Source organism: Candoia aspera, chromosome 3 (assembly GCF_035149785.1).
Source record: "Candoia aspera isolate rCanAsp1 chromosome 3, rCanAsp1.hap2, whole genome shotgun sequence".
Taxonomy (NCBI): domain Eukaryota; kingdom Metazoa; phylum Chordata; class Lepidosauria; order Squamata; family Boidae; genus Candoia; species Candoia aspera.
Genome location: NC_086155.1, coordinates 154,398,357 through 154,424,959, shown reverse-complemented (window position 1 = coordinate 154,424,959; position 26,603 = coordinate 154,398,357). Strand labels below are relative to the sequence as shown.

Genomic DNA, 26,603 nt, shown 5'->3' with positions numbered 1-26,603 from the left:
GTGTTTTGTTATATAAATAATGTTTGATGTTTTATCAGTTACGAAAACATTTCAAATAAGTAGATATACCTCTAGATAACACCCACACAATTCCCTGTGCTTCCCTTGTATGTCAGTCCCAAAGTACCAATCATTTTACAAGTTATTGTGGAATCAGTTAATGCAGATAAAAGTCAAGGATGTCAGTACTCAGGGAACATACGTCTATTTCCCTTCTGTAGATTATAAGAATACCCCCTTTTTAGTTGATATTAAGAACTGGTCAAAATGTATTTCTTCCATTGTAAGATTGGAGAGAAATTATCCCTCTGCCCTCAAAATCCCCCAATAAATTCTAGGAAAAATAGTTCCTTGCTTCCTCCCTATTTATTGTTTTACTTAATCAATTTATATAGCCACCCATCTTGTCAGTTACCCTCTAGGTGGGGAACGTAAGATTAAAAACCGACAGAACAAAAGAAAACAGCAGCAACAACAAAGGAAAATAATACATTAAGAGTATAATGGTCAATGTAATCAAATCCATATAAAAATAGTCATACTACAAAGTCACATTGACATGTTCCAAACCAAACACTTGTCTGTGTCAGAACACTCACTGAGAGACTGAGCTGTAAATCAAGTCTTCCTTCTTGCTGCAATCTGTGCCATTTGATTGCATAGTAATGGACTGAGATATCACTATCTATATACAGGAAAGGATCACGAAATTGTAGTATTTAATCTCCATCAAAAGAGGAGTGAATTTTAATATTCAGTCCATGATCTTTTGATCTGCTCAGGTTTTGTTCTTTTGATGCTTTTGACCATGATGCTTTTGACTTCCCAGTCTAGTATTCCCTGGTACCTAGTCCTCAGTGGTGTATGCTTTTCCATGGTTTCTTATGGAAACAAAGATGTACACTTCTGGCCCTATTATTAAAGTGAAGTAGGACACGTTTGAACATAGGGCATTTTAGAATAAAATATACAAGTGTAAGTATCCCATGACCTCGTAACTTTTAGTATTGTCCCAGTGTTCTGCTGCCAGTGCATCTTGAATGGTTTGATAGAGGTGAATTTATATACTAGTGTAGTACATGTTACCGTTATTTCAGGCATAGTAAATGAATTCAAATTCATGTACAGTTGATGACTATGTAGAATAAGTGACCATGCCTGCAAAGAATATGTTGCCATGAAAGAAAAGTATAAACTGCATGATAAGCTTCTACATATGAAGAGCTTTATTTCTCTTACTGGGCTATGTGATAATTATTTTATCATACATTGCTATGGTCTTTACCAGTTATGAACTTAGGTAGGAAAATAACTATAAATAATAAATCATATTAACATTTAATAGCACACTTTATGAACTAGTTAAGGGGGCAAAATTAGGAAATATATTATTCTGATAATGCTACAGTGAGTCTAATTTCTCAAATATTAAAGACAGGTTATCAACTAATTACATGTGTGTTCAAACCAACAGTTGTGTTGAATTAATAGGATTAATCCTGTACACCTATCAGGGAATATAGAGATTAAAAGTTAAGAGCAGCTGTGGCTAATGAGAAGGGGAGCGGCGGGGGCGGGGGGGGAGCAAGAGTTCTGTTATAAAGATGGAATGCCCAGCAAAAAGTAGATGTGATCCTGGAAGAATTATATTGGTGAACAGATTACAGTGAATCATGTTCTCAGTGACTCTTTGAATAAAAAAGAAAGATGAAAATGTTCTGTTGGCTGAATATTAAAGCCATGTTTCTGGATCTGAAAAGGTTGAATTTTCCTTTAATATAGGTAGTTGCCTAATCCCTTTCCAGCACAATCAGTGGCACCAACGATCATTAGTTTGGTGTGCTGGAATGGGATTATGGAACTTGAACATATCCAGAGACCAACTGAGGAAGCCTTGATGATGCTGTAACAAATGCCTTCTTTGCTATACACTATATAAACGTTTAATAAGGGCATACACAGATGTAAAACCAATGAATACTTTATCAAATGTTCTTATTAAAATGTACTTAAATAATGAGAAATCATTACATTACTGCCTTTGAAGGAGTAGAGAATCTGTTAAACTGTCCTCTAGAGTAATTTTGATTAACAAGCAAATTGGGAAGTGCATGTGTGGAAACTAATTGGAATAAAAAGAATGGATCAGCTAGTTCATTATTATTTCAAAATTATTTGCCCAGTTTTCCTTGAAAAACCTTGGGCTGTTTTTTAAAAAAGCTACATTTAATTGGTTGCAGTGAGTGACACTTAATTTTCCTTCAGTCAACATAACTTGACCCCATAATGATCATCCAGAAGATATCTTGTTGAAATAAGACTGCGTTGCTATTCTTCTAATTTTTGGGTGAATGTTGCTATTTATTTCTATAGGTCTAGATCATTTTTATCTTTCTTTTTATAGCTATGGTTCTGCAGTGTAGAATAGTTTCTTCATCATATTAAAATTTAGCTTAAATACTCAGTTCATTATAACACAGCTTAGTTCCCCTTTAATGCCTTTGAATTCCCTGGATATATTCATTACTAAGATGGTAACATGAGCCTTGGTTTACATTTTTTAATGAGGCTTAAAAGTGACATCTGGATGCTGTTTACATAAAGATTCTTGATAAGGAAGCAGATAATTCAACAGTATAGGGCTGCAACTTTATCTGTAAGTATCAGATGATAACATAATGTGTATTATCCAATTGATTTTATCACCCAGACTTGCTAAATGGCATTTTAAATTTGTTATTGACATACATCTGTTGGGTTGATGGACATACAAAGTTGATGGTCCATTAACGCTTCTCATATCTCCAAAGAATATCAATATTTTTATGTTCTAGCCCACTTGCAACAGCTCCTGCCCTGTGCTTTTGCTGTGGCTGAACTCATCTTAATGGACTGGCTTCATATTTCTTTATAGCCAGAGGGCTTTCGGTTCTGTTATTAAACTACAAAGAAGAGGAAAAAAAGCTTACTACAGTAGTGCTCAGATGGATGTAAAGAAAGCCCAACCAAGAGAGAGGTTTGTGTGTCTGTGTCTGTAATGGCTACAACATTGTGGATCCAGGGAAGGGATGCACAACTTGATTTAATTATTTTTACACCCCATACAAAGCAATATGATTGAGTCTGCCCTGTGGAATTTTTAAAAGAGAATATTGGGGCAAGCCAAATATTTTACCAGTAGCAAATATGATACAATATGATTCTCTTCTTACATATAGACATTTACTTAACACATGGATAATGTTCTCTACCCTTTTCCTACTTACAAACAAGCATACAGTAAAGTGGTCAGCTTAGTGCAGACCTGTGGCCCCAATGGACAGATTTAGTTCACGCAGAGGTTTAATGTTATTTCTTTGGCTGTTCGGCTCACAAACATCCATTATCCTGTGTGCGTGATATGGCTTCCAGTCTGGGCAGGTGTCACTGTGGTTACAAGATCATGCTGCATCCCAGACTTTTTCTCTTCTGATTGATCTCCTTTGTTCATTCTCTTTTTTAAAATAGTTTTTATTAAAAGGTTTTACATATATAAGAAATACATTCAAAGAAAAATATTCAGTAAATGTGAGAAAGAAAAAAAGGAAAAGAAGACACAGAAAAAAAGGAGATAGAAAAAAGAAAAAAAGAACAGAAAGGAACAGAAAACATGAAGAAAAATATATAGAGAGAAATGGCTTCCGATCTTCCCCTTGGCAGTTATACATACAATTCTAATCTAACTCTCTCTCCAAGATTATATCATAATTCCTTTCTTTCTATAACCTGTTCTTTCTAGTCATCAAAACCATAAGTCACGAAATCACTTTTTTTAATGCAAAAAGCCCATAAGGGCTTTCCAGTCATTGATGAATATCAATAATGACCTTTCTCTAATCAAAGAAATAGTTTGGCTATCTCAGCAAGTTCTGTCAATTTCACCAACCATTCCTCCATGGTGGGTAATGTCAAATCTTTCCATCTTTGTGAGTATAATAATCTTGCCACAGCAATCATATATTGAAATAATCTTCCATGACTCTTTTCTAACTATATCCATCAGTCCTAAAAGAAAAAGTTCTGGGTTCTCCTTTGTTCATTCATATATACAGTGGTTTTGAGAATACTGACTCCTGTGTATTAGAAACTTATGACATCTGGGACTTGGCTTTGTATTGACCAAAGTCATCTGATTATAATCGGAACAATCATCCTCACAATGTATCCTTGCTAATTCAGGTTTCTTACAACATACAGGGACATTTTCTAACTATTGACAATTCATTTGGCTGCATTCTCACCTTTCCCATTTTTTTGTTTTGTCTGTTGATTTGACTTTTTTTTTTAAATTATTCATAACTGCTGTTCCAGGTCTTCCTAAGAGGGTATTCTCAATCTCATATCAACTTTCCTTCAGCCATTTCAGAAAGTTTCCACTCATTTTTTCATTAATACAGTATAATGGCTTCTACAAATATCAGCCTTCTTCTGTAATTAATATATATATAAGTAACCACAGTACATATCAGCTATCTTACATAGACTTCATATGGAATCCTGATCTCTATCATTCTCTCAAATAGATATAATTAAAAGGGTTGTGATGGATCAAAACACAGGCCTATCTAATTTGGTATCAACAGTGGCCAGCTGCGTGCCTACAAGCAGAAACAGAATGCAGCAGTTTCCCTAGTTTTTCCCAGGAATTGTTTTTCAGAGGCATATTGCCTATGGTACTGGAAGTAGCACAGCCGTCATGACCAGTAGTTATGATGTAGTTCCATGTATATCTATAATCCCACCACCTTCAAAGTTGGCTATTACTACACCTACAAGTTGCAAATTTCTCACATTAACTGTGTGTTGTATGAAGAAATACATCCTTTATCAGGATCAGTTTCATGGGAAAATGTTGGGTTTTAGACAGATGCAACTGTCTGACTACTTTCTCTGTACCACACATAGTCATCTCTTATTTCCCCCAGTCATGGTTTAGATTAAGAACATACAGTAAGAAGAGCTCTGGTAGATATGACCAAAAGCCTGTTTAGCCCAACATTCTTTGTTACACAGTGATTAAAATATATCCAGGACACTCAAAAACAGGACATGCAAGTGATAACCTTCTAGCAACTGATTTTAAGGATTTAAAAGATGGATGGAACTTAGGAAGAGATGTGTAGTAATCAAGGCTACTAGATATTGATAGCCCAACCCTTCATGAACTTGTCTGATCTCCTTTCAAAGTTGATCTTTACCCACTGTTGGCAGTAAATGCCATAGCTTGCTTATGAATTTTTAAACAGATACTTCCGTTGATTGGTCTTAAATCTTCCTACATTTAGTTTTATGGGATGTACTCATGTTCAAGCATTGTAGGAGAGGAAAAACAGTAACAACAAAAAATTCTCCCTGTTCACATTTTCCATATCATACTAGAGAGAGATAGCGAGAGAGAGCGCACTTTATTTTGTCATCCATTTTTCTCCTGAGGTAAAATTCCCAGATGTTTAATCCTTGCCTCTCAACTTTTTGGTTGCACTTTTCTACATTTTTATTGCTCTACAATACCCTGTTTGAAGTTAGAACACAATACCTCAAACACATCAGATATTAGAAATGTATTTACAATCTCTCACCTAATGATCCCTAATATCAAATTTGTAACTACAAAACTGATTTGATATTTTCATTGAGCTTTCCACATGACTCTGAGATCACGTTTGTATTCAGTCACAGCTAACTTAAATCCCATTGTTGTATATGTGAAATTTGGATTTTCAATGCATTTCACTTTGCATTTGTTAACATAAAACTAAATTGCAATTCTGAAAGTCATTCACCCAGTTTGAAGAGATGCTTCTTTGAACTTTTCAAGCCTGAATAATTTGATGTCATCAAAAACTTGGTTCTCTCGCTGCTCATCCTTAAGGTTCTTTATAAATAAGTTAAAAAATATTGGTCCTGATGCACTTTCATGGGAACTCCACTTTGCACATCTTTCTTAATAGTACAAATGCACCCATGTCTACATTCCCATGTTCATACATTTGAGAATATTTAGAATCCATTTATTTGACATATTTATTTGAATGCTTCATATTCTCCAGGGAATCTCATTTGGATATATAAATTGACTAATTTAATAAAGACTGGCAATGTGATTGTTAAAAAACAATGTTGTGTTGTTGTTTACAAGATATGTGGGTTTTGAATATTGCTTGAAAGTTTTTAAGAAATAAGCTTTAGAAATCAGTCTTAGCTAGCAGCATAGATAGAACAGTTTGATTTGTGCTAGGATACATTATTTCCCTAAGCTGTCAAGTACTACACACAATACAAGCATGATTAGATGGCCAGACTGAAGAATGAACTGATTTCAGGCCTGTGGGATCTACCTTGATTTTTACTAGGACCCTGAGGGCCACCAGCAAGAGCCAAATACAAAATAATAGCTTGGGGTTTTTGACATATATTTAGAATTATAAAACAAGCAATTCTGGAAGTATGTTCATCCTGGGAATTCTTTTATTTTCTTTTACATACCTGAACTTTCAGTCTTTTTACCCCCAAAAGTCCACTTAATCAATCCTTTGGGTCTGGTGAGCATATTTTATATTTTGGAAAGGTGTTTGGGGTACTTTCAGCAGGTCCTCATGATAATAGCCATAATGAGCATGGCCAGTCACCAACCACCCATTTACAAGAAGGCAAACTGGCAAGATTGCTACCCATCACTCTCTCGAAATTCTTAGGATGCTTTCTACTACTTTTTCATATCTGACATTTTGGAAGTGCAGGTGGACACCTGACCAAAAACAAACAACTACTGGGCTGAATCCAGCCACTGTTCTCTTTCATAAGAAAGTTTCTGGAGTGTATGTAGGGATCTTAGTTATAGAAATACAGATCATGCTTGAGATTATTGATTTGCTTTGCAACATGCTAGTTTACCATTCACTTATTTATAATTACAAGAATTTTAAAATAGAAATCCAGGTAGGACAGAGTTCCAAGGGTGGTATGTCAAGCACATTGAAGTCCGTGCGTGCCATGTTGGTGATCAAGGTACTAATTGATTACAACATTTCTCCCCACCCTGACATCCTAGAGCATCCCCTCATAGTGAGTAGAATATTGTCCAGAAAAATGAGCAGCAGTACTAACCATGGGAGGTAAACCACCCATCAGATGAAATTCCAGTTTATTGGCCTCAGCCAATCCATTTTTACATCTAACAGCATCATCATCTAACCTACATTGGGAGGAAAAGAAATGAGTGTTAGATACATATTAATAAATATTAATCTATGGAGACCATCACCTTGTGGTTTCATGTGTATATGGTAAAAATCATAAGAGACAAAATAGACTCCTTTAGGATTCCATAGTATATATGAGAGGGAGAACCATCATCTGAACTTCCCCGTCCCTTGAGAAAATCATCAATATACACACAAAAACACATTTTAATGGGGATGAATCCTATAAAATAATGAGTTTAACAGCTGACTTAGTTTAACAGCATTTGAAATTACCTGAAAGTTAAATGGTACCATGCCCAATTACTAGAGTTTATACACAGGGGTCCCCACGCCACCTCCCGGTGGTGCCTTTGAGACCATGTTGACTCCTGGTGACTGCCTGGACTAGTCCCTGCAGTTTTCTTGGCAAAATTTCAGAAATGGCTTACCATTGCTTCCTTCCTAGGGCTAAGAGAGTGACTGGCTTGTTACTTTAGGCAGGACTGGAATTCTCAGTCTCCCAGTTTCTAGTCTAGTGCCTTAACCACTACACCAAACTCCTACAACCTTGTTATAATGTGATATAAGATCATCTGATGATATTCTGCTCCTCAAATGTCACAGTTCAAGCAGAGATGACTAAAACATCTCTTTTCAGCACATATTTTGACATTATATTAATTCATATTTTCTGGTTTAAACTATGTTGGGAGATGGGAATGTGCTAGTGCAGATAGACATTTACTCTCACATTGGTCCCAAATAAGCCAGAATCAGTAGGCAAAGGCAGTTTAGCATAAGCCCAAGTTTGGATGTGAAGCTGTCCTGAAATACAAAAAAGTAAGAAATCACTATACTGCAGGTAATGAGCCAATATAAATCATGTCTTACAAAACAAAATTCTTAACACTTCATGATGTCCAAATAAGACCAATTTGAAAAGCAGAAGGTAGTTGAAACTGAACTATTTTTATCTCCTCTCTGAACTTTGCCCAGTTTGCTTTACCAGATACTTCTGTAAAAAGTGCCCCTACATCTTAAAGAAAAAAAGCTAAGTGAGGGGCATTTATGTCTATCCCAGACTTTACCACAAGGGACAGCATTATTTGCAATGAAAAAAAAAATAGCAATTACAGCCACTCTTTTTTTCCCTGCATTTCTCTTTTTTTCTTTTGTTTGTTTTTTGTCATCCTTGTGAATCCTAAAGGAGTCAGTACATGTCCCTAGGCTGCTTCAAATTACTCAGAAGACTACAGCAACTCTGTAAGTAATTGAAAAAAAAAATACTAAGTCTGTTAAAAGCTATATTTGCTTTAAGTCCACTCAGCTGGGACAGTCAAGAAGCTAGGACTTAGTTTCTAGAAAGAGAAATTGGTTTGGCTGTTCCATAAATATGTGCTTATTTGAATGGAACATCCCATCTGTAATTAATTTTCTGATACTCATTTTTTTTTAAATATAAGCCAGTGCTATTTTTTGTACAATCTTAGCTGGAAATATCTTGAAACTCAAGTCAGCATTAACAGCACTTACATATGGAATGTGTGCATTGGTGTTACAGGCAAATGGTTGTTTATTGTCCAAGTAATGATAAAAATTTCTTACAGATGGGAAGCTACCATTTATATCATTCACATCTTACACAGAAAATACGTGTCTAAACATGTTTTTGTGCTTTGCCCAGCAACAGTCTTCTCTGCAAAAGTTTGTATATTCTTTTTAATTAAATAAACATTCTACTAAAAGTCGGTGCTCCATTTCTGTAGCATTTGTCCATGGATTATCATCATAAAGCTTCACCCAAGGGTGAAGCTTTATGATGATAAAATTCAAAGCCCAGGCTTAAGCAGGTAAACTCATGTTTATAGTATTTGGGGACACAGATTGTGTTATTCACATGGATTTCCTTGAACCTCATATGGTGATCAAGTCAAAGTGCTACATGGAAGTATTCAAACTTTGAAACAATTAAGCAGATTTTGGAAGGGCAAGAAGGAAATTTTTCTGCAACATGACAATGCTAGGCCTCACACCTCATGAGCCAGCTAAGAGGCAATTGCAAAGTTGGATTTCACCACCTTATCCCATTCACCATACACTTTAGACTTGGCACCATGCGACTTCCACGTTTTCCCAAAATTGAAGGAATATCTTCATGGGCATCTGATTCTTCATTCATGAAATGAAGAGGTAGCTCACTGTAGGCTGTAAATATAATGCACATTTTCGCCACTATATCAATGATTATTATCTGTAAATGTTTTCCATACACTTGGTGATTCCATTGTCTTTCCACTTCAATTTCCTAGTATTCAGACTAGATCCAACTCTGGGGAAATTCTGTCCAATTTGTTTTCTCTCTTCCTTTCTCCCTCTCTGTGCAGCCCTGTCAATTGTCTAGACTTTGACTGGTGCTTTTCACAATATTGGGTGGCTTCTGTAAAATTGCTTAGGATTATTCTTCCCATACTTAATCATGTTTACCTTTTTGACCATTGCCCAGTATCTTTTGATCATATTGTTTGTACTAGTCCTCACTTCATTTCAAATCAGCACTAATTTAAATAGCACTTTCTTTCTAACTGATGGTATTTATATAAAGTTGTGGGTGTTGTTGTTTTTTACATTTGAGTCATAGCAAAGATGTAAAGTCAGCTATTTATAAAGCATCAAAAACAAGGGGTTAGTTGGCCCATTAAAATATACCTTTCTGAATTATCACATGTTTACATTCCTTCTGTCACTTATATTCATCTCAATGTCAGTGTTTCTTTTCAGTTTACCTGAAAACATCTTCCAGACATCTAGTTGTCTGGATTTTAAATTCTTAGAAGCTGTTGCTTTGGGGGGCCATTGTCAAGTTTGTGACAGTTTCATTTCTAGAGAATCCCTTTTGAATGGAGAAAACTGTATTCCTGCTCCAGAGAAGCTACCTTTATTGTTTCTCTGGCCATGGTGAGGATTTCTATTCCGCATATTTTTTAGTTTGTTCATTACTTTATATGAGCATTGCATTATTTTTATTACAAAGCATTTTATTGAGTTTAAACTACAAAAAAGCAAGAAAAAAACTACAAAACAAAAAGAAAAAAGGGCAGTACACAAGAAAAATATTTTTTTAGAATTACATAAAGACGTGACTTCCAACTTTCAATATACACCAATTTACATAATCAAACCCTTTTCTAAATCAAACCAAGATCACATGATTTCTATAAATCATTCCATTAGCACATATATAAATCATTAAATATAATTGCTCCTTTCCCTTGTACTAATAAAAAAAGAAAATATATAAATTTCTAAATCAACTTCCCTCCCCCAAAAAACAACCTTTATTTAACAATTCCCTTCCTAACACTGTTTAATATATTTCTGTCCACTATAATAAAAATCAAATTATAAAATCATATAAATTGTCTACTTTTATAACTAATAATACTACAACTATCACAACCTTATTAAGCCTAAAACCAAACAATTATTATTATATCTTATAACTACCTTATAAATCTTAAAAATCAAACAAACCTAAAAAAAGAAAAAAAATAGTAAATCTTAATCCAAGTCATTAAAAAGAACTGAATTCATAAAAACCTCATTATCAATCCAATTAAACATTCTTAAAATTTTACCCCACTTCAAAATAAACCAGAACATGTACATAACTCCATTTTATGCATAAGGCATTTTTCATAGAGAAATCAAACAGCTCAACTGTCCCCCTTAAAAACTCAAAGTTCTGAACAAAAAACCTCCCACAGAACAAGACCTGTACTTTCCTGTAACAATCCCACAACAGAAAAACTCTGTTACCAATTTGCTGTCCCTTTAACTCCTTCACCACCAGGTAATCTTTAGTAGAAGCACTCTTTTCTCTGGTAAAATCTTCATCTACTTCTAAAACGTCCTCAGCCAGATGACACATTTTAAAGCAGACTTTTCCATAATGTTCTGAATATCTTGCAAAATAGCTTGGCAGGAATCTGACAAGATCTGCTTGATGGTCTGTTTGCAGGTCTTCACAAGCTCACTAGGGAACTCTGAAAGAATCTCCTTGCAATCCTCCATTTTACAGGCAGTAGATTATGGCACCCCCTAGACACTTGACTCCCGCAGATAGGAGTTAATGAGTTATTAGAAAAGATCAGAGTGAAATTGGCAGGAGAATGTGCATTAACAAGCAAGTCCCAGTGAAATTGAACAGAAAACTGGAGATTCTAAACTGCAGATTCAAGGTGTAGGAGAATATTAAATCCTTCAAATTCAGTACAGGAAAAAAAAAATAGCAGAAAGACAAACATTTATTCTAGTCCTCCTTAATCTCTAAATGGGAAGACAAGCCAAAACATTAAAAAAAAAAGAGTTTAATCCAAAAATATTGATAAACATCAAGAGATTCTGCTTATTGCTGTTGAAAGCCTCTCTTGAGGTACATAAACTTAAAAAAATAATATAAACAGGGTGCTTTAGAAATGGGTGGCTCAACTACTGTCCCTTTAAGGCTACAAAGGTGGCTTGGAAATGATGGTGCCCCACCTCCCATCGTCACTTACCGGATTGTTGCAAACACTGTGATTCTCTGGCTGCAAGATGGCATTTAAGAGAGCAGATGGGTTGATTCTGAAGTTTTTCTTCACAGCTGCTCAGTTGGCCATGTACCCACCGGAAGTCTTGAGCATTGCATTCTTATTAATTAATATTTTTTATTACTTGTAAGCTATCTAGGTGCTGGGAAGACATAATGATGATGATAATAATAAAAATATGTATGTGTGTGTATTAAATAATAAAAAATATAATTTTTATTCAAGTTTTTTTACATGAATAAAAGAAATATGATATGACAGTCCTCTTTCCCATAAAGATATGTGGTATTTTTTTTATTTAATTTGTTTAATTAATTCAAAAATACTTTAAGCAAAATATTCAGGCAACCCTTTATCCATTTTAAATTTTCATAGTCCAAACTCTTAGCAAGCTTTTTCTGTAGATTATTTTTTAAATCTTTGTACATATTTCTTTCCATTTCCCTTTATTCATGCTCCGGGTCATAGGAACACTCACCAGGAGGTCTAATTACTGTGCTGCTCTGAAGATCTCTGTAGCTTTTAAATAATTATAATGCAATGTGATTTAAAAAGTGGAGTTAGGTCAGTCCCAGTGTCCCTTACAGGCTCCACTGAGGCTGTGAGAGCACGATCTTTCTTCCTTGGCTTCTGGTGCTCTTATTCGTGAGTCACCTGCAGAGTTTCTGCAGGCATCCTCCCAGGGAGCTGCCTTCCAAAGCACATTTGGGCAATCTCTTTGGCTTCTCCTTATCCGGAGAATCTCGGCTGGTCTGGGCTCACTCCCTGGTTATGGTTCTCCACCACAGCATCGTTCCCGCTCTCTGAGGACGAGTCAACCATTTTCTCCAGCCAGAAAACCTATGATGATAATGTTCTTGATGATGATACAAATGTGAAACTGAGGGTGAAAGAATAGCAGCTGATGTAATTTGAACAGGCCACACAGACACTCTGGGTCACTATTCTTTCCTGCCCTTTTGACTTCACACGCTGCCTGCTTTATTTTCATAAACTGGTATGGAAAAGTTCTGTTTTCAATGTTTTATTTCTAAGTGTAGGTTTATATAGATAATAAAGCTTCAAATCTCAATTGAGATTTCTCAGTCCTGAAGCAAAAGGGTTTGCATTTCTCTCTGCTGCTGCTCTTGTGTCTAATCATTCACATTCTAATTCATATCTTAAATCAGTTGTCAGATTGTATCTCAAATACTTTGGGCTAATATTCACATTAGATAATGGGTATTGTATTGTGGGGGAATTGATTATAGAGCAGTGATAGATATTCAGTCCAATAGTACTGAAAGGTAAATTTAAAGAACAATATTACTGGAACCTAAGCACTTGAAGTAAATAAACAATGAATAATGCTCTCGTGTTCTTTTAGAATAATCCCCTTCATACCATCTCATTTCTGATTTTCTGCTTTCCCCTTCTCCAATAATCAGTCAATAATCTACTGCCAAATGGACATGCTCTCTCCTCATTGATTATATTCCCTTTTCTCTTCCTTCACTTCATCAAATGTGATGTACAGTGATGACATATGTACATTGTCATGATCAACTGATTAAAATCCAAACCAAACTATCCTTGCAATTGTTTACATCCTGAATCACGTCCATATAATTTGCTGGTGATGGAGAGTTGTTTGGATAATAGACTGCTGGCTTGGAATTAGTTGCACTTCACAAGGACTGTTAAAAGTATGTTTAGCTGGACTTCCGGTGGGGACATGACAGAATGAACAGCTGTGCCCACGGGCTCAGCAGGCAGAACTGACAACATGGCAGTTTTTTGGGCTCAGGCAGGCTTTCCTGAAGCCCAGAAATGTTCTCCAGATCAAGGAAAATACTAGGAATTACCCCATTTGTTGTTGGGAAGGCTGCTTGCAGCCAGAAGATTGCAAACAGCATTTCACGCTTGACTGTTAAGAGCAGCCAGGAGGCTGGGATGTCACCATTTCCAAGCCGTGCTATAGCCTTAAAGGGACACTAAGACCGGTCACCCCATTTCTACATCACTCAATTTATATTTAAGTACACGTACCCTAAGAGAGGCTTTCTACAGCAAGGAGAAGCAGATTTTCTTGATGCTTATCGTTATTTTTGGGATTAATTTTTAAAACATTCTTTTTAAGTTTTGGACTTTGTTTTCCATCCAAATATTAAGGAGGATTGAGAGTAAATAACTGTCTCCCTTTTATTATTTTTGTACTAAATTTGAAGATACTAGCGTTTTCCTACACATTGAATCAGCTGTTTTGAACCTGTACCTTGTATTCTCTTCTTTCCATTTCCTATTCTTGCCTTTTCTTCTTTTCAGCATTTTACATATATAATAAAATTGAATGCAAACTAAAAGAAAGAAAGAAGAATATAAAGAAAGAGTAGAAGGTGCAAAGGAGAACAAAAAACCATAGAAAATAAAAAAGGGAAAGAACACAGTAAAGAGAGAGAAAAGAAATATATAATGAAGTGACTTCCAATCTTCATCACAAGTATAAACAATTATTGTAACTCTTCACTCCCTCTTAGTTTATGACCAATGATCTATTCATCCCATATCCCTTCTCTTATTTATAGAAAAAACCCATAAAGCATAATCTTTTCAATCCTAGTGTCAGCAGAAAGTCCATTAAGGGTTACCAGAAATGATTACATCTTATTTTAACCATGATCAAATAAACCAACTTTATATTCCCTCCTTTTACTTCTAACAGTTTTAATCTTGAGACCATTCAGATAATGTTGTAGAACTTGATTTCTTTTTATTTCTTCTTTGTCCCTTCTCAGAAGACACTTCAAAGTTTTAACAAGCTTATTTTGTAAATCCAATATTCTATATCTACCTACCTACCTACCTACCTACCTACAGGTCATTCTCTTGGTTTATTATTTGTATTTCCCCTTTGATTTTTAAAACATCAACTGGCTTCTTTTAATGAGACATCCTTTTCTGTGTCATTCTCATAGCCTGTCATTTGTAGATCCACTTTTGATGCTGCCTCTGTCTTGTCAAATAAAACTTGTTCCTCATCTGCCATTTCTTCTATAACATCTTTTGGACACAATCTATCCATAAAAGCAAACATCACTATTGACATTGTTGATACTAAATTCTGATTCCATTTTTCAAAAGTGACCTTCAGTATTTTCAATGTTATAATTGAAATAGCACCGCCCAGAGTCCCTCTCAGGAGGGAGATGGGTGGCAATAAACAAACAAACAAACAAACAAATAAATAAAGGTTTGCATCATTTTATACATCCCAGTTAATTAGCTGTTAATCAGGCTTGTGTATTTTCTTTAACTAAAATCTTTAGTTCCCTCTAGTGTCCAATTTTTAAAATTGCTTATCTTTATTTTGTCTTGCAACATTTTCTCTTCCAACAAATCTATTTCCAACGGAAAGGATTCTTTATAAGTAATTCCAAAATCTTATTCCAAATTTATATGGCTCCTTAATCCATTAGTAAATTTCTAGAATCAAAGTCTTATTTAGTTTTTTACTATTTATTTCAAAGTTTCTAAAAAAAATTCTTAAACTTATGATTTTTTTTTTCATTGAGGACTGAAGGAATACTCATCCAGCGCTTTCAGTCTGAAGTTCTCTAATAGCTTAAAAGTAGTTAATGAGCAATTTCCAAATGTGAATAGAAAAGGAAGTTTGCAAACTTAGTGTCCTTTAAAAAGCACGGATTGCGATTGCAAGCAAGATAGCTACTCCAGTTGTCTTGCAGTGCTCAAAACCCACCAGGGACTGCTGTCTTGTGGTCTTCTTGCAAGGAGCAGCTCTTTGGAGCACATGTGAGTGAGCTCCTGTCCCCTCTTTGTTTGGAGAGGTTCTGAAGAGCTGGTCTACTCACCGGCTCTTCATTCTTCGCTGTGGTCATTGGCTTCACTTTTATGCAGGTCAGACTCTTCTCTGTTCTTTCTCCTCTGGATATCACAGATTCAAGGACAAAATGATCACTTTCCCCCACCTTCACTTCTTTAACTAATTCCTTCCTGTTAGTGAGGATTAAGTCCAGGATAATAGGCTCCTTTTTCTTTCTTCCACCTTTTGGCAAATATACTTGTTTTAATCCCTTTAGTGAATATTCCTGTCCATAGTAACTATTTAATCATTATTTTAGTTGTAAATTATGTGTTTCACTTCCTTTTTTTCCAGGAAGCAGGACAGGCTTTTTGTGTCTGTGTGTGCATGTGTGTATATCCTATTTATGGGGGGGGGGGAAAGTCACATAAAGCTTTTTCCCAGATTGGTGTCATCTAGAAATGTTGGGTTCAACTCTTATTGTTCCCTCAAAAGCATGATCTTTTGATAGGAGTAGCATATGAAACTCTGACATATTTGGAGGACAGATCTTAATGAAACGTGATGAAGTAGATTAGCAAGCATATAGGTATTATCTCTACAAAATACAGTGATAATGTTTATTTCATGCTTGTAGTTTAAGAAAGCTGCCTTTTAAAAATAAAAATACATAATAATGTCAGGGTGGGCTATTTAGGCTTCCTGTTCAGTTCTATGATCTTTCAACATGGAAATAGTTCATATTTCCTATTAATAAATCACTGTAACAAATATAAAGGGGTATGGATTTTATGCAGATCCATTGTTTTATTTCTTCATGATTTGGAGAGACATAAATATTGACTTTTATGTAGCAACAGGTAGTTAGTACTGCAAAACCCAGTCTGCATTTCTTCAAAGAATTTCAGCTGGCTTTATCAGGATTACTCTTGAGTAAATAGTATTAGATTACCAAGGCTTGTAAAATCAACTGTGTTCTCCGAAAAAGCTTCATCTGATATGACAGGCTTTTGAAAATAAGATTGGGTATGGAATGGGACTGTCTGACACAGGGGAGCTAGCTGACAATTATGTGATTATGTGCATAATCAATATTTTGGCTTAATTTTCCAAGAACAATACAATTTCATATACTAGGCATGACGTGTAAATTATTTTTTAACATATATTCATATTGCCTACTGTCCTGTAAGTTAATCTCATCTCTCATCATTTTTTTTACCAGCTTCACTCCGATGTTGATAAAGGAGATGGCTCCATCAAGTACATCTTGTCAGGAGAGGGGGCGAGTTCCATCTTCATTATTGATGAGAACACAGGGGACATTCATGCTACAAAGAGACTTGATCGGGAAGAGCAGGCCTACTACACCCTCCGTGCACAAGCACTAGATAGACTGACCAATAAACCTGTGGAGCCTGAGTCAGAATTCGTCATTAAGATTCAGGACATCAATGACAATGAACCTAAATTTCTGGACGGTCCTTACACTGCTGGAGTACCTGAGATGTCTCCCGTGGGTAAGTACATATGGCTTAAAATATTTGTTTTGTTCTAAATTATTATTTATTATGTTGACACTCAAAGGAATGTCCTATCTGTGATTTATTTTTTTTCCAAATGGAAATCCAAACTTTGAAAAATAAAAGCCCCGTTCTTCTAAATTTCCAGACGAGCCAAGTTGTAAGTTTTGATTAGCTATTTCAAAAATAAAGCAACGACCCAGACCAATGAACTATTTTCTGAAACTGGCAAGATATATAGTAATGTTTTTTTTAGAAGCTGCATTCTAGAATTTTTGATTTAATGCAGCAACCTAAAAAAGCTTCCAAATTTTTCTTAGTTTAATGATTGTCTAGAATACTGATGTGTACTTCTAACTCAGCTGTCTCCTTTACCAGCAAAACTTTCTATTTTTCCCAAATGAAGAGGTTAATTAAGGGCAGTGGAGCTGACAGTGCCTTTCTAAATCTGAATGGAAAAAGCATTCTGCTTTTCTGGGACCATCATGCTCAGCTTAGAATTAAACAACCACCTTTTGTGTGAAATATTCCTGCTCTACCTATGCCTCTACTTCTGAAAAAGTAGAAGGAGTTTTGGCAATGAAAAGCGGAGGCAAAAGAAAATACTTAAAAGATAATTAAATCATCTCGTCTTTCCAGATGATATAGACTTGACTCAAGAATCTTTTGCCATTGACCTGTGTTTGATAAGAATTGAAGTCCAAAATATCCAATACTGGAGGATAGCAGGTCACCTTTGTCACCTCTAGGACTTCACAGCATGATCAGTACTTCCAATCTGTGAGCAGCAGTAAAAGGAATATTGATGATTGTCTACCCTCTCTTCAAAAGAAACATTGAGTCCCTTTCCTACTAATAAACACTTAGAATTTTATTTCATCTCAAGCTATATACTGTTAAATAGAAGTGCCAAAGCTAAGCGCCTTGAGATACATGGTCTTCATAAAACCATTTCTACCACAGGAAATGTCAGTGCTTTCTTTCACCTATTTGTATGTTTAGCATGGGTTCCCATACAAGATATTTAAACATCATGTCAGTAGTTATATTTCTAAAGGCACTTCTAGCAAAAATTTAAAATAGGATCTTTGGTGGTAAATTAAATTAGTGGAAATGTTTATATGAAAGTATATTTTCTTCTGTCTGCTGTCAAAGGCCTCAGAATGAGAATACAAGCATGAATACTTTTTGAGTTTTCTCAGTGAGGCACAAACACAAATGCATTTAACACTGAGCTACCTTTATTAAAGCTTATTATTCCATTTATCTCTGCTTACATGGACATCAATCAGTCAGTTGACACATCTATATTTCCCCTGCAATACCGTACTCACTATCAGAAAGAGAAGACAAATCTGTGTGCAGAGTCCAATCAGAGAAAACAGATTTCTCTCCACCCAGATTAGAATAGCTGTACACTACTAAAATATCAAGAGCTTTATTTGTTGCTGTTTAGATACAACAATTACATATGGTCTTCTCCAGGTATAATACTGTACATGGATTGAAAGTGATTTGGAAGAAATCCTTTGGACCTCACATAAGCATAGTACCTCTCTGCTGTGCATTAAAGCATACCAACTTTTTTCAGGCTTATGGTCAAGTCTATTCATTAGAGTTAATGCAGCTCTTGAAACAGTGTCACACATTTTTCAAGTCCTTGTAGATAATAAAAGTCAACCTCAATCTCAATGAATAATAGAGATGTTGTCATGTTCCCCGTTGCAAGGCATTTGTGCATCACAACGGGGAACATGCACATTAGGTAAGAGGAAGGGATACGCGTAATCCCTTAATCACTCACCTATCCCCCAAGCACCCATATCCAGAAGGGGATCACAAACATAATAGAAAAGCCCCTAGACCAATGGGCACCCATCAAGAGATAGGGGGAATGCCTTCCCATTTCCCCAGGGGATGCACTCACTTATCCCTCAAGCACCCATATCCATAGAGGAATCTCCAACACAAGGGGAGCGCCCCTCGGACCGGACTCAACACCCATCAGAGGATTGGGGGAACGCCATCCCATTTCCCCAGGGCACGCACCTGGTCCGGACGAAGGCAGGGAGACAAAGGAGATCGCCGGAATCGCCCATCAGCTGACGCATCACAGTCCCAAGCACCCATCTGATCCTGGCTTGAGGGTGGAGAAGCACAACGTCCACCAACAAAGTATAAACAGGGCACCCTGTCAACACATAAGGATTCCCGTCTTTTTCTTTGCACGCACTCCGTTCTAATAAAGCCAGAAATCCTTAGACCCTCTAAGTGAGTCTGTGTTTTATTTAGAGCGTGGCTGCCCTGACAGATGTGCTGTGTTTGCGAGAGATCTGAAACAGTTTTTCCAAATCCTTTTTCAAATGTGCCCAGGCCTTTTATAATGTATGACTGCATATTATAATACTGCTTCCCTCTTTGTGATCTCCTCAATATCTAGAAATGGTATATATCCATTGAACAGAGAAGTTATATATGTCTGAGCAAAACTACTGAAGTTCCCCTTTTTGTAATTATACCAAAATGCATGAAATGAAAAAGTCTGTACCAGCAGTTATTTAGATAGACAAATATAAAGTCTTACACATTACAAAACATAGATCAGAAAAGCCTTTAAAAATATTTATTAACGTCTTTGTGTGACCACTTGGTGAGATCATTGGTTAGTCTAGGATGAAGTATCATCACTACGTGGATAAATCCTAGCTATGTATCTCCACTGCAGGACAGGAGATACTGTAGATGTTCTTACCAGAAGTCTAGAGGAGTAAAAAAATGGATGGGACAAAATAAGGTGATGTTGAGTCCTAGCAACACAAAGTTGCTCTTTGTCCAGAAACTACCAGTTTTGACAGTGGCATCTACGGTAGCTCTAGATTAGACTACGTACTTCCTGAAAGAGTAGATCTGACACGTGGGTTCCATTGGACTCTATTTGATAAAGAGGTAGAGATCATGGCCAGGAGAGTACTTTCCCAGCTTTAGCTGGTATGTCAGTTGCAGATCTTTTTGGAGTGGAAGGTCCTGGCAACAGTCACTTATGCTCTCATTATCTCTTGATTGGATTGTTGCAGTACTCTCTATCTGGAGTTGCCTTTGAAGATTACCTAGAAATTTTGACTGATGCAGAATGCAGCGGGCTGCATCCTGGCAGATGAAGCCATTATATCACTATTATGCCTTTGTTGCAGATGGTACATTGACTGCCAGTATATTTCCAAGTACAGCTTCTTAGGTTTGTCCTATAAGGCCTTAGAGTCTGCACTACCAAAGGACTGCATTGTCCAGATAGAGTCTCCTGGCCTGAGCCATCAGTTCAGAAAGGTCAGGATTTAGGAGGATGAGAGTTGAGAAGCAGACTTTTTCTCTGAAACCCCATCACACTGGAATAATTTATCCTCAAAATTCACATAACCTCCAAAGTTCTAGAACTTAGGGAAGTGGCAAAGAAGCTTTTATTTTAATGGTTTTGTAGGGCTTGAGAAGCCTCTCACTATCTGCTGTTTAAATTGTTTTTTGCTTTAAATTATTTTTTATGATGTTTCTGGTAATTTTATGTTACTAGAGTTTGTGGAATTGGGCAGGATATAGATTATGTAAATTGATCAAAAATCTGTATTTTCATGACTATATGTCAACAAGTTCAAATCATTAGATGTTCAAAAAAAGTGTATATTAAAATATTGATAACTGCTATGGCCACTTATGCTAAGCAAGATCTGTTAGGCCCAGAAGCCTCTTTCCACAGAATTCTTATTCATAACCCTAATGATATATGACATATGTGTGTATGTATGTATGTATATGTATATGTATATACACACACACACATACACACACACACACACATCCATATACACACACACACACACACGTATGTATGTATGTATGTATGTCTCCATAGTCCTATCAGTAAAGAAAAAGTGCTTAGGTGACTTAGACCATAATCCATACTTCATTCTTGCTATACTTGTAAAATCACCTGGGCTTCCTTAGTATAGTTGACTGGTTTATTGTGACATCACTTTTATACCTGAGGACACTTTCATTTGATAAGGTGATATTTGGGGGACAGGCAACCCACTTTTTTTTGTTGTAGCTCCTGGATCCCCCTCTGAAAGTATCATGGCAATTCTCCAGTTTCTTCAACATTGACAGCATGATTTTCTGTTTTAAAGCAAGGAACAGATGAAAATGGATGCTAAGCTTTGCAGTAGATTTCCACTATTTACTGTTGACTCCTAGCAACTGCCTGGACAAGTCCCTGCAGTTTTCTTAGCAAGATTTCAGAAGTAGTTTGCCATTGCCTCCTTCCTAGGGCTGAGAGAGAGACACTGGCCCAAAGTCATCCAGCTGGATTTGTCCCTAAGGCAGGATTGGACCTCACAGATTTCTAGCCTGATGCCTTAACCACTACACCAAACTGGCTTTCATCATCATCCTAGCCATGCAAAAAAATAAATGCAAAAAAGTATGCTCTTGTAATGGTATGTGAGAAAGACCTTGGGAGACGGGGCAAAGAGACGCTACCAAGGGAACAGTTAGATAAGAGACAGCATAGCCCATAGCTAGGTAGTGGGTGAGGCAAGAGACTCAGAATAGATCCTCCCTAGTTTCTCAGGCTGTAAAGGAGATGGAAGAACTGAACTTTCATACTTGCAAGATTCTGTCAAGGTAGCTTTACAATAAAGTAGAAATAGCTCATCTGGTTGCGGTTCCTATCTGGTTTACCCCACAAGGCTGACAGCTCTACAGCCTTTGAAAAGGTGTTTGCCTGTACTGTACTTGCTTATTTGGGAGTAAATTCCATTAAAGTCAGTAGAGTTTCTGTGTAGATGTATAGAAAGCTATATTGTCACAGTCAAGTCTGCCCTATTCAAAGCTGAGTTGAAATAAATAGGATATATTATCAATTGTATCTCAAACTAGTTTTCTCTTGGTGTATTTCATGGGACCAATAAGCACCCAACCTATATCTAGATATTTTTCCCTTCAGAAATGGCAGTTTATAAATAGATGGTGCTATCTTGGGGGTGTGGAAAGCAGGGAGGAAAATCTGTTTTCTTCATTAGAATTCTTATATAAGTATGTTAGGAAGATACTCTTCCAGATTGCATAGTGAGAATATAAAAACTTAAATCAGAACAAACAGACTCCAGTTGCTGAGCACTGAAATGGTTTATCCCTGTAGCAACATAAAAGGAGAGGAATAGTTGAAACATTAGTGAGGGGCAGAGGGAAGAATAGTAAATCACATTTACTGCAATACAATTTTATTAACATGAATGTATAAATGTTATTGCTAGCTTGATAGTTGGCTTTTTTCCCCATTGTTCTTTTAATATAATATCAAGGCAAGTGGAAAAAAGGGAGTAACTTCTGGGGAAGAAATGGAGATGAAGCTGAGGGATATTCTTGAAGCTGCTTCTAGATGTACTCTACAATGTTTTTTCTCAACCATGGCAACTTTAAGATGTGTGGACTTCAACTCCCAGAATTTCCCAACCAGCATGCTGACTGGGAATTCTGGCAATTGAAGTTCACACATCTTATAGTTGCCACGGTTGAGAAACACTGTTCTAGAAGGAGAGGATACAGAGAGAAGCCAAGACTTTTAAGCACAAATCACACCACATTATTCAAACATCTGTTTAAAGAAAGTAGCTTCTCTTAAAGATAGAAAAAATGATAGAAGTACATACTTTAGGTTGCCTTTGGGAGGGAGGGATGGATGGATGGACAGATGGATAGACAGACAGACAAAGATTTTTTAGTGAATTTGTACATTTGTATTCTTGGAGTTCAGGACCAACAGCATTGAAAAAACATCTCCACTTTTCATCTTGGCCCTGAATAGTATTTGTCTCTATCCTTCAAATTTTAATTATTATTTTTCTTCCCATTCCTTATTGGAACAAGTATTGTGAGGATTTCATTGTTTTAAATCACCCTTCCCAACCTGGTGAATGAATGAATGAATAACTTTATTGATTAGTCAAATGACCATATCAGAAAGTTGGGCATCAGCCACTATAAAATATAAAATATAAAATGTGATACCATAAAACAGCTAAAAACAGTAAAATTAACTAGAATATACTGTGTTGAGATAAAATATGATAAAATACGGTAAGATAAAATAGAGATAAAATTGTAAGATAAAAATGCAGGATGTGATAAGACAAGTGATAAAATATAGAAACAATGTGAGTTTAAATGAATTTGTCACCTTTACATGCCACCCCAATGCGTTCTATAAATTGCATGCTCAGTTGGACAGCCCTAACTATCAACTTAACAGTTCTATTGACCACATACGTATTTGTGCCCTGAAGGAAGTAACATAGTCTTTTGTTATAATCCCAGTATGTGGTTCTGTCAATTAGTGTCTGAAGGTACTGAGCCTTTGCTGGGGCATATAGTTGGCAGTTAAATAGGACATGTGCAATGTCTTCTACTTCGGGTGCTCCACAAACACATGTCCGCTCAAGGTAAGGCACTTGGTGAAATCGTCCATATTTGACCACAGAATCTAACTGCTCAAATCTTGCTCTAGTAAGAGCTATCCTATGGTATTGCGTCAGACCCATTGTCAGGTACTTTTCTATTTGAAAGGGCAGTTTATTCTTGGCCAGCCACTTTGACGACCTATTGTGTGCAAGTGACTCAATGTCTGTTTGGGCATTAACATCCACCCAACCTGGTGATTTTTACGTGAGTTGGACTATAATGATCTGTTTAGTATATAAAATTGAAAATATATTTTGTTCACATTCAAATTATATACTTACTTGAATTTATTTTAAAATGTTCATAACTATTGTTACACATGGAGCTGTAAGCTATGCAAGCTTCAGGAATGCCCTGCTTTTTTTCATTTTTTCCTGTTTAGTAGAATCAGTCAGGCAAATAACATAAAACAGGGGGGGAAAGATCTCGATATTATACTAAGCAAAGAAAACAATGTATTCTGGACAGATACAGAAAGGACTTTTTTAAAAAAAGTATGGGAAGAACAAGACTCACCACATGAAATGTCATCCAGTTTCTTCTTCACTTTCATGGGTTTCTGAAACCTTCTGTTATAACAAGCTTTTCTATCTTTCTACATGTTAATTAATTTTTTGATTTGCTATATTTCCAGACATGGACCATTTTCTTTGACATCTCAACCATCTTATATAGCATTTAAAAGAAAGGGGTAGGAAATGTTTCATAATCCATTTATTTCCCATCATTCAGAAAAGAAGACGAAGCAAAAGAAATCTCCTCCCCCCCGATCTTTCCCAATTGCTTCTGGGTGTTTTTTTTTCCCTTGTAGTCTTCATATCTCTGATTATAATTCCTATCACTCTCTCTACCTGTGTGTACATACAGAGTGAGACACACAACTGCATCTAATATCCTCATACCACTGTTTTTGCTATGCTGCTGATCAAATGATACATTCCAGGACATTTGACTCTTCTACTCAGAATCATTGCTCCTATGCCTGGTTTGATATTCTCCTTTATTACTATGCCAGTTATATTCCAGGAGGGCAGCATTCTGTGCCCTGGTACCTGTTCTCAGATATTTTCCATCCATTGCTTGTTTACCCAGTCTGTTTAGAGATTTTCACCTTAGGGAATAAATCCACAATCCTATTTCAGGATATTTTGGACATTTATCCTTGATGACAACTTTGGGTTAGTTATGTCAACTGTATGTGTCAACTGTGACTTCCACCAACCTCTGCAAACTGCAGATAGTAAATCTGCTTGATAACTTTTCCCTAAATGAAAGTGCAGTCTTTTAATCTAGCAGCAACTTGTTGATGTCAAAGGAAAAATGAGGTAGGGGCTAAGTCTAAGGCACCATTTTAAAACATTAGTTTAATGAAAAGATGGCAGCATATTTTGTCAGGAGTCTTGTTTTAAAGGTCAAATAATTTCTATGTGTCTTGTTCCCTAGATTCTTTGACCAGCAGATACATTTTATATTTTGGGAGCATGCCATGGGCAGTCTGACTGCCATGGGAAATTACAAGTCTTTGATTATTTTTATTATGGTCTCTGATCAGCAAATTAAATGTTGACATCATAAAAGAATAAAAGACAAATGCAGGAAACTATGACATAGGAAAGAAACCATGACATAGACAGTATTTAGAAAGAACAATAAAATGCCTTAAAGCTGGACATAAAGACATCATTGGGAGTGCATATTGCTACTGTACAATAAGTATGGATAGCACGATATTAAAAGTAGAACCTAAGTGCTAAAAACAGAATAACTACATTAATTAATAAAAATACTTTAAAAGTAAAATACTAGAATGGGTTTTTTAGTATTAAGTGGTAATACAGGGACATAAATTTCTGTGCTTGTAAATGTGTATAAGTAAAATCTTACATTGGTCGGTGGCAAATATGATATGACAGCAGATAAGACCTCAATGCAAAGTAAGAAACATAGAAGAACAAAGTAAAATTCATCAGTAAAATTCACTTTTCAATCAGGAAAGTAAGAAAATGTTTTCCTACAAAGGGCAACTGTAGCTGACAGAAATTTTGCAGCTCCCCTGGTGTTGTTTGGGTTCTGGTCTGACAAGCAAGGAACATCTAGGATTGTCCTCCAGACAGAAGGGACTTCTGTTGTCACATGAAAGTATAAGGGTAGAATGTAACTTACTATAGAAAGGACATCAAAGGAGCATGTGGACTAGGGTCTCAGGTTGCTCCACAGCACAGGGACAAGTTTGATCTACAAAAGGAATATTATTATACCTTCTCTCCAATAATTCAGAAGGCAAGCCATTAAGAGGGATTAGAGAGGAAGCTCTATGGTGTAATGGGCAGGAGATGTTAACTGGTCCCAGAGAGTCAGTTTGGTCTAGTGGTTAAAGCAATGGCTAGAAACCAGGAAACTGTGAGTTCTAGTCTTGCCTTAGGCATGAAAGCCAGCCGGGTAACCTTGAACCAGTTACCTCACAGGGTTGTTGTTGTGGGGAAAATAGGAGGAGGAAGGAGTATTAGGTATGTTCACTGCCTTGAGTTATTTATAAAAATAAGGTGGGATAGATAGATAGATAGATAGATAGATAGATAGATAGATAGATAGATAGATAGATAGATAGATAGATAGATAGATAGATAGTTTGCTGGCTGGAACACTCTCCAATTTATATAGTGCCAGTTATGGTGGCCTAATATCTCTTACTCTGCCTGAAGAGCTAGGTCAGCCCCCTGCTGCTGTGTCACAACTCTCGTTTTTGGAATTCCCGGGCCTAGGAGGCTGTTACCTGAGCAACTACACTGACATAAGTCACTTTGGATCCTAGCTTCCCAAGAAGAGGGGAAATTATTACAAAGAATCATGGCAGCTAGGGAATTACTGGAAAAGTGAAGCTTAAGCCCAAAATAGAGCCAGCATACATGGGCCCTAAAATCCCAGGGAATCAAACCAGTTTCTGAACAAAGTGTTGTAA

The 26,603-nt window shown here is 36.3% G+C and overlaps 1 protein-coding gene across 4 annotated transcripts in view; it reads left to right on the top strand.

Annotated features, from left to right (window-relative positions):
* The window catches only part of CDH7 (cadherin 7), a 106,210-nt gene that overhangs the window by 20,632 nt on the left and 58,975 nt on the right, over positions 1-26,603 (top strand). For all 4 annotated transcript variants that reach the window (XM_063299057.1, XM_063299058.1, XM_063299059.1 and 1 more), the window contains exon 2: positions 16,837-17,131. In XM_063299057.1, the coding sequence (XP_063155127.1) occupies positions 16,837-17,131 (295 nt within the window). The remainder of the gene's footprint in view (positions 1-16,836; positions 17,132-26,603) is intronic.